General features: G+C 45.2%; 1 protein-coding gene across 1 annotated transcript in view; it reads left to right on the top strand.

The window, feature by feature from the left end:
* Nucleotides 1-5,103: 5,103 nt before the first annotated feature.
* Nucleotides 5,104-14,960, top strand: part of PCSK6 (proprotein convertase subtilisin/kexin type 6) — a 1,406,757-nt gene continuing 1,396,900 nt past the window's right edge. The window contains exon 1 of the mRNA XM_069222809.1: nt 5,104-5,510. Coding sequence (XP_069078910.1) covers nt 5,346-5,510 — 165 coding nt within the window. The 5' untranslated portion in view covers nt 5,104-5,345. The remainder of the gene's footprint in view (nt 5,511-14,960) is intronic.

Genomic DNA, 14,960 nt, shown 5'->3' with positions numbered 1-14,960 from the left:
GCAAATTCTCACACACTCACCTCTGAATGCAAATTGTTGGAATAGTCCTTTCTGCAGGGTCATCCCCAAACGTTTTGCCTTCCTCCTTCTACTTTTGGCTGAATTAATTTCCATTGACCTTAGGACTCTGTGCTCTTTCCCACTGCTAATCAGTGTGTAGTGGGCTTAGTCTACGAAAAACCTCCTCTCTAGTCCCTTCCCAAGGTCTCACAAGATAAAGAGTGCTAGGTTAGGTGTCTATTATGGTACGTTTTCTTTATTATTATTTATAGGTTACCCTCCTTCTGTTACTCGGTCAAGTGTGTCCAAAAGTCTTCTTTGTACCTCCGATCTTCCAGTCTTTTCCTTTTCGGTTTTTCTTTCTTAGTTATTTTATTCTTTCTTCAGTAATACACTGTCTCTTTTCTCTTTTATTCCTCTCTCTTAATGGTCTCTAATATGTTTCCCTTTAGATAAGGCTCGGGGTCCCTGGACATCACTCCGGAGCGTGAGGAGGAAACAAAAAAAACAGGAGGTAAGTCTGGGTTTTTATTTCTTTTTTATACACATTAGGGTTAGGGCACGTGAGGGGGAGTGAAATAAGCGTGCACTCTCTGTGATAGGCATTTTTATGTCTATTGGTGGTTCTTCCCAGTGAATTTCAGTAAGTGCTTATAATGCTACCAAACAGTTCAAGAGTTAGCTTTTCAACATGCTTGGTTAGAGATACTCTCCTTACTTTTCACTAAAATTTATACTGTATTTCCTCCCTGCCTCCCCCTTTCCGTTCTCCTCTTTCCCCTTCCCGCCTCATGCAGCCAAAAGGTGCTCGAGACCCATATACAGGCATGTACCTTCTCCAGCCACGTCCCTCCGGGGACGTGGCATGTTGTCGGGTTTTTGCTGCTGCCATCCTCCTTTGCTTCTGTCGGTGCACGGCTCTTCGGGTCTCTTCTCTGTCTTCTCCTGCCGTCTTCTTCCTCTCCGCCGTCTCCTTATGATCGACGTTCTTGTGTTCCTGAGTCCGGTGTTTGTATTTTTTCCCTCCACTCGTCCGCGTCCTTTTCTCCGCCCCTTCCTTTCTGATGCAACGTCCTCCCTCTTCCTGTTTTATCCCAACCTTTGGGCGTAACAGCGCGATGCTCTCTATATTGCCCCTGGGTCACTTCTCCATCGGCTCATATCGCACGGGGGCCTCAAGGGTTCTAGTAACCCTGTTAAAAAGTGTGTGTGCTCTCTCCCTAGAACATGGTTTGCTTGGTATATCCCCAATTGGCATATTTTACTTACTTGTAAGTCCCTTGTAGAGTTGTATAACATATACCCACGCCCTGTAAATTTAATGCTACAAGTGGGCTTGGTGCACTTATTGTGCCACCCACTTAAGCAGCACTCCTAAATATGCCCCAGGCCTGCCATTGAAGCCTGAATGCAGTGTCACACTGCCTTGTGGACTTGGCATTTAAACCCCCTTTCCAAACCTTAAACTCCCCCTTTAATACATATAGTTTACCCCTAAGGTAGGACCTAGGTAACTCATAGGGCAGGGTGCAGTGTAACTGAAAGGTTAGGCATGTGCTTTTATGTTTTACATGTACTGGCAGTAAAAAAAACTCCCAAATTTGTTTTTCACTACTATGAGGCCTACCCCTCCCGTAGGATAACACTGGAGATTCCTTAATATGTTTAACCATCTGTAATTCCCAAATGAGAGGCAGTAGATTTATCATGTTTGGTACCTATGGAATTGGAATGATAAACACTCTTTAATGGTAAATTTTGATTTTTCATTACAATTTTGAAAAGGCCACTTTTAGAAAGCTGGCATTTTCCTGCCCTAAGCCCTTTGTGCCTGCAACCTGTCTTGGGTCACATGACTGGGTATAGCTGACATTTAGACTTAGTGAATTCCTCCCAGACAGTCACACAATAGTGGGACTGAGTGTGCCTCAACAAGCCATTAGCTGGCTTGATGGTGAGGGTGGAGCTGAGCACAGCCCCCCTTGTATCTGAATAGGTTGTGCCCTATATCCTCACTAAGAAGCCTAACTACCCTGTATTATCACTGCAGCCAGCTTGGACCAGGCAACTCCCAGAATTTCAAAGGGCCTTTCCAGAAGCTACTCCCACCTTCTAGGAGCAGGGCACCAGGGCATAAAAATAGGGCTCTCAGACCCACACTTCAGTTCACTACTAGAATTGCAGAAGGTCTCTCAGAGGACTGCCTGCTGCTGTGACCTGCTGTGAACTATGTTAGACTTTTGCTGTATCTGGGAGTGCTGCTCTGCTACCTGGATCCTACCTTGAACCCTTAGAGGCCATTCCTGCTGTTGAGCCCTGCTTCTGCATCTGCACCCAGGACTACCAGAAGTGATTCCTTCTTTGCTGGCCTCCTGTTTAGAGCCACAGGGACATAAGAGGCTCCTACCATCTTAAATCAGCACCTGGACCCAACCTGAACCCCCAAGAGGTATTCATACACTCCTGAGCCCCCAAGAGGGATTCATACACTCCTGATCCTTGGTTGTGGTGCTAAGGGTGACCAGATGTCCATGGTTGCTGTGTTTATCTTTTAGACGCTATTTTAAACCTTAAACTTTAAAAAATCATAACTGTTTCTACTAAATGGATTTAGTTGTTTTGTTGTCAAATAAATTATTAAAATTATCTCTGTTTTTTAAATTGATTTGGGATTTTTCTTGTGTTATGTTTTCACTTTATTATTGTTTATCTGCTGCATAAATACTTTGCACACTGTTTCTAAGCTAAGTCTGACAGGTTTTTGTGCCATCCTAACCCATGGTTAAGTACAAGTTAATTTAGTGACTTTTTGTGGTTCACCGTGCAATAGAATTGTAGCTGTTGCTTGACCAAGGCTCATATACCAGTCAACCAACAGCCCAATTTCTCATAGAAATGCTCCGCTCACAAACACATGTACACATTCAATTCCCTCTTTCAAATCCTCCTTCTCCTTACAAACCCCAATTACTTCCCCTGCTGAAACACTCAACCTTTCTCAAACTGCCTTCTTCTACTCAAATAATTATCTTTCTTAGTTTAAGTTTCTGAGAAGCACTTCCGCTTCTTCGCAATCTTGCTTATACACAGATCCAGACACTCCAGGGCGACAGTGGCTTTATGTTCTCTATAACCAATTATAATATTGAATAATAATTTCTGAAAATTGCCCTGGTGAAAATGGGTGTAGCTGGTCAGTAAGATTGTGGGGAGTGAGCTTCAGATTTTCTGACAGTCGTGCTGGCATATAGGCTCTCATTATAAGATTGGCGGCAAATGCCACCTACTGCCACGGCGACCGCCGCCAACATACCGTCGCCGTGGCTACCGACCGTCCACCAAATTATGACCGTAGCTGGAATTTCGCCAGAAGGCTGGCGGAATTCCGGCTACGGTCATGGCGGCGGACGGTGGTAAGGTGGCACTGCTGCCAGCAGCAGCGCCACGCCAGCAGAACGCTGCTGACCGTATCATGTCCCATGTTACGGCCTGGCAGTGTTTTGCTGGCGGACGCTGCTGCTGGCAGCAGAGCTGTGTCCCGTCTCCTGCCGGAGGACCCCCCGCAAGCAGGTAAGTCGGGTTCTCTGACAGGATAGGGAAGTGGGGGATATTGTGTGCGTGTGTGTGTGTGACTGTGTTTGAATGCATGCATGCATGTGTAATGCGTGTGTGTGTACGTGCATGTTGTGTTGTGTGATTGCGTGTGTGTCTGGATGTATGTCTGTGAGTGTTGCTGTCATTGTGTATGAATGTATGCATGCATGTGTGAATGTGTGTATGCGTGTGTATGTATGTTTGTGTATGTGTGTATATGTGGGGTGAGGACTCCTGGGAGGGGGAGGGGGCGGAGGAGACCCCTATCAGTGCCAGGGAAGGAATTCCTTGGCACTGATAGTGCCTGCCGCCATGGTTTTCGTAGCAGTACAGAAACCACGGAAACCATGGCGGTGGGCGGGGTCAAATTCCATAGGCAACCTAGTGACGGCCGCTGGGCTGGAGACTGCAGTCTCCAGCCCGGCGGTCGTTTCCGCCGTGGTGGTCGGTGTGCTAACTTGGCAGTTTGTTTTTGGCCAACCTACCAATGTCATAATAGTAATGGTATGTACCGCCAGCCTGTTGGCGGTACTACCGCCACTATTACACTGACCGCCGGGGTCGTAATGACCCACATAATGTCAAAATACATTATACGACAAGCAGGGCACATGCAAAGGGAGACAAATGAGGATAAGTAGGGGTACTAATGAAGAGAAAACACAATAATTTGCTCAAATAACCAACATTTTTGAAGTCTTTCAAAACAGAGAGTGTGTGTGTGTTTTTGTTTCTGTGTATGTAAAAATTCCTTGTGAAATTAGATGGACACCTCATCATACCTGACTGAAAGCACCTGCACCCACTCTTTAACAGACAATACATTTATTAGGGGGAGGTGTAACACCCCAAACATCCCCCTTCCTCGCCCCTCCCCAGCTCCGCCTCTGGGTGGAAAAAAAGCTATGTTCCAAAATTTAGCAAAATTGACTTAGACGCCCAGTTAATAAGGACTGAAAAGAGAATTCTATGCGGGATTGTAGACTTAAATCAACACAATTATGATTTCAAAATGAAACATGGATAATTTAGTTGGGCAATCGGAGAAACAAGTATGGTGCCATTTACAAAATACTGGAGTTTGTGTTGATTATTTTTGTTTTCCACGTATTGAGAAGTAGCTGTTACCTAATAGGTCATCCTTATTTGGAGCAGCGCAGCCTTATTCTTTAGTATTATAACCATGGTCTGCAGGCACAACGATGCCAACCTCTTCAAAAATGGTTTGAGCGCGCACGCACCTCTGGTTGCGGGCAATCCTAGGTTGGTGCTGCAGCAGCTCAAGTCGTTGAGAGCTGCTAGTGACTGCTAATATTTCACGTTGTCTCCGCTGGACCCCTCGGCTGCGGCGCATCCCTGGAGCTTCCCATCTCGCCTTAGGCGGACTTTCCTTCTGTCCGGACACTTAGCCTCTCAATCCTGTGGCTGGGGCGGAGCTTGGGAGTCGACGCTCCCTATTGGCTGCCTGTGGGTCCAGTCTAAATGAGCTTGTTCAGCGCGAGCTTCGCTGTTCCTGCGAGTCTGTCGGCTCTTGGTGCTTGCCTCACTGCCTGCTCGGGAGCGTTCCTGCGGCGCGAGCGGACTTTATTCGTCGTTTGCGTGCTACGGAAGACTTTAGAGCCTAGTCCAGCAGCTCTAGCCCTGCCCCTGCAGCGCTCACTGGAAGTTAGTGCCCCGAAGAGAGGCATGCAAGAGTCGCTTCATCCTCCGCCTTGTGTCTTGTGAGAGGACCCTCGCTGTTGGTGACAGGGATGGCCGCCCCCTGTGTGATCTTGTTACTATTTATGCTGGTTCGCAGTAACCTGTGCACGCCATCCCGCACCGTCTATTCCAACCATTGGGCAGTGCGTGTTCTCGGGGGACCAGAAGAGGCGGACAGGGTGGCGTCCAGGTATGGATACCGCAACCTGGGGCAGGTAAGATCAGAGCGCGAGACTCGTACAAACTACCAGGGCAGATATCATAGAGAAAGTATTTTTGGTGCAACCCCTTCGGCCTAGTAACTAACGTAGTTTAGTTAACTACTTAACGCTTTCTAATACTCTCCTGTGGACATCGAACTACTCCAGAGTCTCACTGCAACACTTACTGTAAGAGCACATCTCTGCATCGCTTATTTAGCGAGCTTTGTATAGTGCAGACTTGCCAACTTGTGGCTACTTTAAAGTCCACATCTCTACACGACTGGCATGCAGTGCACCGTCACTGCATCTGATGTCAGGGCAATGCTGCTCTTACCGCAGCTTGCACCCAGCCCCGTGACACAATAGTTGTGCACCTCATGCAAAAATGACAGTGCACCCCCGTGGAAAACGAACTAGTAGTGGGCCTCTCGGCAACGACTTACACCTTTTGCTCTACACAACAATACTTAAGATGTTTTATGTAGCCTTTATAGGCAGCCACTTCGTAGTGCTTTGCTATGCAAGAGTGTTTTCTTACAGAGCAGAGGCAGATAAAAATACCGCTGTGCATTCGGGAGTTTTATTGCTGAAGTCGCCAGAGTTGGGTTCCTCGTAATGTACTTCCAGAACGGCTTCTAGGCACCGAGAGCGGAGTGCCAAAGTTCTTTAATGGGTTAATTAACAACGCACTCCTTTGATATTCTACTTTTAGTGTATCCAGTAAAAACGGATACAGCTGGTGCACACACAACAATATTGTTGCTCCTTCTTGTAACAGAAGCTAGTCCATCCTCTTGCAAAACACATGGCTAGTGCACATGTACCCAGCATGCGTCGCTGTGCAACACTGTCTTAAGTGCAATCATTCTAACCATTAGTTCTATTTGTGCTGTTACACTACTAGAGCATAACACAAACGCATAACCATGTCAAAGATACTACTGGTTTAACTATGAATCCCATACCCCTCAGCATGCACCACGTACTGCGGAATATTTTTTTTTCGTTGCTAGTGCTTCTGAATACACATGCAACATTGGCAGTAAAACCCAGTTGCAATATTTACTGCTGTTACACCCATTGCAACTTACACTGCTGGTGCACTCTTGTGCACCATTACATCTAAGGTGCGGATGTAATGATAATAAGGGTACTTTCCAAGTGCAGCCACCCTGGGAAAGTAAAATTGGTGCACCTGCTAGTATACTTAGTATACATCTATGCAATGCATACTTTTAATGCGATCATACCCAACAGTTACTGCTAATATAGTGCAAAGCATATTTCAGTTCATCCGATTGAAAATCACGGCAAACCTGTGCAATACTTACCAACGTGGAATACATTCTGCTAGTGCAGCTTGTTCGAAAACTTTGCCCCTTAATACAAGTCTCACTGGTGGTGAACAATTGCTGCAAGTGATTTTGTGCTCCTCTGTGCAACACTTCCTGTTGTTGTAATGCAGCACTTAATAGTCACCCCTGTGTTCAAAGCACAAATCTCGTTTCACTTTTGTCAGCTTGGTGTAATGTACATAATGGAGCTCTTACTGTGCACCTCCAATGCTACACATATCGTATTTGCTGCGCTACACTTACCGCGACTCTCCCCTTCTTTAGAAATTGCTGCAAACCCACCGGTGGTGCCGCATTCGCCTAATTCTTCCGTGTGTAACACGTACATTCCGGTGACACTTACTGTTCAAAACTTCAACAGTTTCTGCTGCTGCCCCACTATGCATCACTTACTCCCAGTGCAACGTTTATTGCCCGGACTTCCTTGTGCAACTCTTTCCTGCTAGGTCACACAGTGAAACACTTATTGCGAGCGTAAACTGAGGTTTAACTACTCCTAGGACATTCACCACGTACCATTGCAAACATTTGCAGCATTTGCTTCTTGTGCACTCCCAATAACCCCATCCCTTGCAACACCTACGACTTGTGATCCTGTGCTACACATGCACGCTCCGATCTTCCTGTAGAATTGCTGCTGCCACTGCACTCCCGTGTGTTTCATAAAATGCTCAAATCCACATTAACAACGTAGAACAAGAATAACATAATACAAGCAAAACAATGATTCTGCTGAGTCTATTAGTGATAGCTAGCCGGAATTTTGAAGGCTGCAATTACCTTAAGTTGATTTATCCCCACCTCTGGATAATACAAATCCTCCTGTCTGGGCAGAATGTTATCAATAATTCACAAATCATGCATCAGCTACCTTTCATTAGTCAGAACAGGCCATAAAAAAGTCATAAAGATTGCAATCAGATGTATGTAGTCTAACAATTTAGAACTCACCGAGGTGTAAATTATTTTGTAAATGTAGGCTTATGATCTAGTTTACGTGTTTTACATTTGCTAGGAATTCCCTAGGGGGTTCCTCGCAGTTGTAAATCTATTTCTGTGAATTTCTTTTACGTGATTGCAGGGAAATCCCCAGTAGTAAATCCCATTTAAGGAGCAGGAAGTGGATGTCCTCTGGCATGGTTTTCTTGGAAGCTTGGGAACACGCACAAGAAGGTAAAATCCCTTTAGGCTGTACTGAAATAGAAAGAAATAGCCCCCAAACTTGGGGTCAGGGTAGCGACCTTGTCTACAGGAAAAAAATCCCTAAAGGGAGGGAAAAAATGCACATTTGCACAGGAGACTCCATTTCACCCTACAGAGTCCATTGCGATGGAGAGCAATGGCATCTCCATAGCACGCCCATCTCGTCTGATCCCCACTCCAGTCATTATAATCTGGAGGTTTGTTTGGTACAGAGGGACTCGTATACCTACATTTTTAACCCGTTCAAGCCCAAGACTATTTAAATGCAAATTTCTCAGAAAGAGCTGAACAGATTTAGATCAAATTACAAAATTCACAATTTCTGAGTAAAGTTTTAACTTTTTGCCAAATTTGGTGTAATTCTTTTCAGCTTTTTTTCTGTATCGGAGAGCAAAGTTTTCTGTGGTGAATAGCATAGGAAATCAACATTTTGGGGTTCCCCTGTTTTTCTTGCACTCTGCTTGATTGATCAGCGTGACATTTTTAATGAAGACGCTGAGGTGGATGAACTTTTTTGGGATCCAACCGAACCCCACGCATGGTGTTTGGCGGTGCTGGGCAGGGGCTGGCCACAGGGCCTGGCCTGCAGCCAGGTCCTGCGATCAACCCCCTTTTGGCATCCAACCCCACACCACACATGGCCTTTGGGCGTGCACAGCAAAGATTGCCCGCAGGACCAGGCCTGTGGCCAACTGCCCTTTAGGCATCCAACCCTGTACCACACAGAGCCTTCAGCCAAGTGGAATGGGCTTCTAGGTTATTTTACACATTTGTAAACTTGTAGTATTTAAAAGGAAGACCAACGTGCTCTGTTCTCAGCAGGAAATGACAAGAAAAAACCCACTTCTCACAGTCACTGTAGAACGTATTGCGCTCTGAAAGAGGAAGGATGCATTCACCTCCATCAAGGATTTCATATAATTCTTCAAGGTGGAACTGCAGAGAAAACACAATTGCTTTGCCTTGGCCAAAAGCAAGAATTTAGGATGTTTTGTACTTTATGGAAGCAGAGCTTCAGGTTTAATTTCTATGAAATGAGCATCAGTGCCAGAATGCATCATGACCTGATTATTTATCCAGTTTTACGCAAAATTTCTACCCAACTGCAGTACTTTCCACTAGCTAATTAGTAAGCACAACCTTGTTGGGGAAATGTAGAATCCATATTCCAAAATACAGCTGCATAAAGTACTCTGAGGTAATGTCTCTAGTGACCATGTATGTCTACAATTTTGGCAGTGGGGCCACTGGGGGCAGCCTGAAGGGCCCCATGGTCCCTGTTGGCTCCCCGCCTCCAGCAGGACCGGCACTGCTCCCACCCGCAGAGAGCAGCTAAAAATGCTGCTTCCTGTGTGCAGGAGTAATCCTTTCATCTGTCTTCCTGCCTGCTTGATAGTGGGCAGGAAAACAGACCAAAAGTCCACTCCGAACTAGCGGGACCAGTCTTCCTGCACGCTGGGAGCAGACTTACAGTTTGCTCTCTCATGGCAAAAGCTGTCAAAGCTCCTGCCAAGGCAAAGCAAACTGCTGTCTTCCGGGAGTGGGCACCTCAGAGATAGGAAGCCAGCCCTAGGGGATGGCGGTCCCCAGGGCCATTGATTGCTCCAAGAAGGGGCCACATGGCCCCCATCCCCTTTGTATATTGGCCATGCCCCGCGGAGCTGGCAGTCCCTGGGGCAATTTGACACTAAAGAGGGAGGTTGTGTGGTCCGCCTCTTCTTTTCAAGCCTAGCACTTGGGAGGTGGCAGTCCTCGGGGACTTTAAAGGCCTACGGAAGGGGGCTGCTCGGTTCACTTCCTTTCATTTTATTAATTTAAAACCCCAGGGAGGTGGCAGTCCCCAGGGCCTAAAGTGGCCTTGGAGAGTGGGGCCATATGTACCCTCTCCAAATTTCTTTTAATTATATATGCTCCAGGCCCGGGCCACCCGGGTGCTGAAAGCAAAACAAGCATAAGATACCACGCTTCTTTATTTTTTTCCCCAAATCCGCGAATTCACAGCCGTTTGAATGGAAAATTTTAAAAAATGCTTTTTTTCTACCCTGTCCCCCTTTTCTTTATTTTTTACTTTATTTTTGGGAATAGACTGATTCCAAGTCCCAAAATGGCTGCCACACATCCTGGTTAAAGTGTTGGCAGCCAATCAGATATCTGCACGGAGACTTTCGGATCCACGGAGGCTCCCCATCCCTACATATACAAATTTATTTTTCATGTAATATCTAAAAAAAACTACAGAGTGGATTTACACCAAATAAGGAAAAAGGCTCTTTCTGGTCCAAGAGCTATCTTTCTGCCAAATTTGGTGTAATTCCGTCCAGTGGTTTGGGCTGTAGTCGGATTCAAAATTCCTATAGGAAATTGCATGAGGAAAAAGCGTTCTGGGACCCCCGCCCCCTTTTTCTCTGTCCCTGCTTGGCAAATCACCCTGAAACTTTCAAGACAGCAGTTGTATTCATTTTGAACATTTAGTGAAGATTTGTCAAACGGCCCCAAACTTATTATTGGCAAAACAAAAAATGGTATCTATTGGTGACCACCCATTGGTTATGTATATATATATACACACACACACACACACACACACACACACACACAACACTGATAGAGAACTCTGCAAGGGGGAGGATACAAGATATAAAGCTCCAGCTGATTTTGTATTTTTTTAATTTTATTTTTAATAAGTCCCTTCAAGTATTTGGTGCTCTTCTGACTGCACAACAGGTGCTTCAAAATGCATTTACAAAGAGGTTCTGTATGTATTATCACAGTTTACAAGTGGCAAGGGGCCTCCTTTCATAGAAATGTGAATTCCTAGATACGGCAAGTGGGGAAACGTTTTCACATCACCTCGCAATAATAGTCTACTTGTTTTGTTGATGTTTGAGCCCAGAGATCTCTTGGTCATCAACAACACAAAGATTGTATGAGCTGCTGAAGTTATAAAAAAGTCTATAGTGGCCAAATCTCAAAGAAAGACATTCATGAATAGATGCTAGTTGTGGAATTTTAACATTAACTGCAGCAACTATGAGGAGATTACTCCCTTATAAATGTGACGTATATCCCATCAGCTGTATTACAATTCCATCATAGCTTATGGAACTTGTAATATGGCAGACGGGATATCCGTTACATTTGTGATGGAGTAACCCGTCCGCAAAACGCTAAATCAGGCCAGATTTCTCTGATGCAGAATGAGTACTTTGAGCTCTAAATTTGAATTCAAAGTAATTAGTGCACTAAGAGACCTCTAATCATTTGAGGGTACCCCAAAGCCTGTGTATCAAAACTATCTGGAGTGGGCCAACTGAGATAATGAAAGACCTATAATTGTGATGTACTGCCTCAGAGTTGCTAGACAAACTGCCCCTCTCCTTGGTTGTTTGCGAGTCCTGTGTAGCACTCCATGCTAGTGCTTTTCCTGTGCAACATTTACCGCTAGTGTATGCCTATTTGTTTGACATTTTCTTACGCCATAACTGCAGAGCCGGTATTAGTGTGCTATACAGTTTTAACCACTGTATAATTAGTGTGCATTGTAATCTATAACATTAATAAAATCTGATTAAGCTGCAATTGGAAATCATGATGCTACAGTTGAAGACAGGCTCATATACAGATATAGTTATTTAAGTGGGGGTAAAGCAGTGGGATGGGATCCATAGGGTTGTGAGGGTTAGTGGTAAGGACTCTAAAGAACAAGGGGAAAGGCAGAGGTGGCTCACGGTGCTAAATATGGGTGGGGCAGCACACGCACGGGTGGGGTGGAATTAATAAAAAAAAAAAACTTACCTGTATCGTACTGCTCCTCTCCTACAGGCACAGGCTCCCAGCCTCCCCTGGGGACAATCTTGAGGCTGCTCAGACCAGTACTGGGATTGGCTGGGGGCGCCCAGCCAGGATGCTCCCAGGCAGACTGGGAGCCTGTGCCTGCTCTCTCCAGCCCAGCAACACAATGCAGGGCTGGAGAGAGCCTGCTGTGCATGTGTGTGTGTTTGGCCGGCCCCAGACGGCCGGCCAAACATACATGCACAGTGAGGGGGAGTGCTGTAGGCTAGCAAGGAGTTCCCTGGAGTTGGGTTTCTGTAAATGGTTGCGATTTTGCTGTGGAAGAAGTTGTATAGGTTGGTGCAGAGTTGTTGGGAGGCAGAGATGTTATTGATAGTGGCTGAGGGCAAGATGAGTTGTAGTGAATGATGGAATGGTCAGTCCATGTGAGGTGAAGTTGTATTTGATGCTGTTACTTATGGTGAAGACAGGGTTCTGTGTGTGTCCTGCAGTGGGTGTTGGTTCTGAGATAAACTGGGTTAGTCCAGTGTTGCTTAAGCTTTTGAAGAGTGCTGTGGAGCAGGGGCTGTTTCAGTCTTCCAGGTGAAAGTTGAAGTGACCAAGGAGAATGTAGGCTCTGGTGTCGATGGTGAGCAAAGCCATGAAGTCCGTGATGAAGTCGGTAAAGGTGGCCCATGGTCTGAGTGGTCGGTAGGCTAGTGTTCCATTCAGGATGAAGTTTTTGGAGCTTGAAGTGCAGGTGTTCCATGAATTGGGTGGCATTCTTTGTGGATGTTGTGCATTTGATGGATTCCTTGCAGGTGATAGCAAGTCTTCCTCCTGGCTTGTACAGATGGCAATATCAGGAACCAATGAGGGGTTGAGCTATGTCTCTGAGATGAAAGGGATTTTGGGTGCGTCACTGCTAAGCAGGTTCCATATTTTGGTTTTTTTGCTTACTGAGTGTGTTATCTGAGACTGTTTGTTGAGAAGCATGCAGGCGGGCGGGGGTTGCCGAGCTGGTTTGCTGTGGATTGTGGTGTATGGTGGGAATCTAAGCGTTGTTGCTGCTTGCGTGGCAAGTGTGTTGGGAAGGGGAATTGAGGGCATTGTTAGTATTTGCGTGGGGGGTGTGGGTGGGTGGATGCTGGTGGACCAGCAGTTCTATTACTCTACTTTCCACCACCAGTTCTGGAATTTCAGTTGTTACTCTTTGGGCCTCACCTTCCTTTAGTGGCAGCTGTCTCTGCCAGCCAACGCAGCCAGTGCAGAATTTTTGTGGCGAAGTGGCAGAAGCAACACCAAAGGAAAATGGCAGTAGCCTGCAGCATCAATTCAAACCATTTTATTTGGCCCTTGAGCAGGCATCTGGAAGTTGTAGGGAGCAGTATGTAGCATGCCTGCCCTACTCATCCTTCAGAACTATTGGATCTTTAGTTTATCCAGATTAGATTTTCCTCCCCTTTCTGAACACCCTCCTCACAGTGCCTCAACACCAGTGGCCCACACTGGTCTGATCTCCCACAAAGTGTTGCAGTTGCTCACCAAAGAGGCTATAGATTTGTACCCAAGATGGAAAGGGTAACAGGTTGTTACTCTAGTTACTTCCTGGCCCCCAAGATGGAGTGAGGCTTGAGACCATTATTAGACTGAAAATTAAGAATCTTGTTCTTCAAAAATGCAAAGCTCAAGATATTGACCCTAATACAAGTTATTCTGGCCTTCGGCCATGAGGATTCAGTGTTCTGCCTGTGTGGGAAGCTGGCTATCTATGTAGTGTACCATTCTAGGGGTACACTATGCAGATGGTATAGGCAACCATTATTGGAAAGATAGAGGCTTAAAGTAATAACCATAAATTCTCTCTTTTGTGGTACTGTGGGCGAGCAGTTTAGGCCTAACAGAGGGTAATATTAAGCATTTGTTGAACACACACAGTAAATAAATGGGACACACATTGAAGAAGAAACTCAAGACCAATTTAGAAAAATAACACTTGTTTTTAGGTCGAGGGTGCAAGCGCTTTTCGATATGTTGTAAGTATATTGTGGGCTTTACCCACGCCCACCACTTTCACTCTTTTGTGGACATGCCTTTGAAAATTGTAATTGGTAAATGCTTTACGTTTGTCCCGCCTTGGGGCAGTTTTGTTACCGCCTTGCAGATTGACCTGTTACATGGATTATTGCACGATTGTGATATACTTCAGCGTAGACAAACTATTTTTTTCTTTTGTCTCTCTCTTTCCCCTTTGTGCTCCATTGGGGCCATGGCGCTCACAGTGCAGAACACCGCAAACTCCATCGGCGGTATTGAAGCACTAGTCACATTGTTCAGACGGTTACCTAATCAGTCATTTCTTTTGGCTCTCCCCTTCATGCTTCTTAGCTTTCATAAAGCTTTGGTTAATGATTTACCCCCAAAAAAAGAAAACACAGAAATCCTCAAAGCGGATCTTCTGACACAGCTGGAGAGTTTATACTACAATATGCACTGCACTTGGGAAACATGCGACAAAAATGTTCACAACAATGTGCTCTTTCTGACTACATCATCCCTGGGTCCCAACACTAGGTTATTAGGGATCCCAAAAAAATAACCCCTCCCACCATTCAGTGTCTTTTTAAGAGCTCTCATTGTTGTAACTTTTGTTTTACAGCTTGGAGTAGTTTGTGTTTTAAGGCCTTGTTTGCAATGTCATTGGAGTAGGCATTGCCAGCCCTAAAAATGTGTAATGCGCTATGCCTTTTAAGGGCTAAAATATATTTGTTACAGTGCATTACTTTCTGACATTTTCTTTTAATGTGGTTTTGCCCTCTAGGAGCTAACTATGTGGTTACATAACCATGTTTTTTTTACAAATGCTATTTTTGTTGTGGTGTCCTCTACGGGCATTTCTGAGCATTACAGTCTAATGCCACAAGTTTATTTCTGATAAAGGTTTTTATGGGGTTTACATGATAATTGTATAAGTTTTTATTAATCTCTCCGTATTGCAATTACGACCATGATTCAGGCCAACTTAACATCCTTATTACACTATAACTGTTAGAACACTCTTGATATGTCTGGATGACCCTTCTAGTTTATTTCTGTCATTACTCCTCCATGGCTGTCTTGTGTCTTTTTTTTG

This window comes from Pleurodeles waltl, chromosome 3_1 (genome assembly GCF_031143425.1).
Source record: "Pleurodeles waltl isolate 20211129_DDA chromosome 3_1, aPleWal1.hap1.20221129, whole genome shotgun sequence".
NCBI lineage: Eukaryota > Metazoa > Chordata > Amphibia > Caudata > Salamandridae > Pleurodeles > Pleurodeles waltl.
The sequence above is the reverse complement of the archived record's forward strand: the minus strand, read 5'-3'. Positions and strand labels throughout refer to the sequence as shown.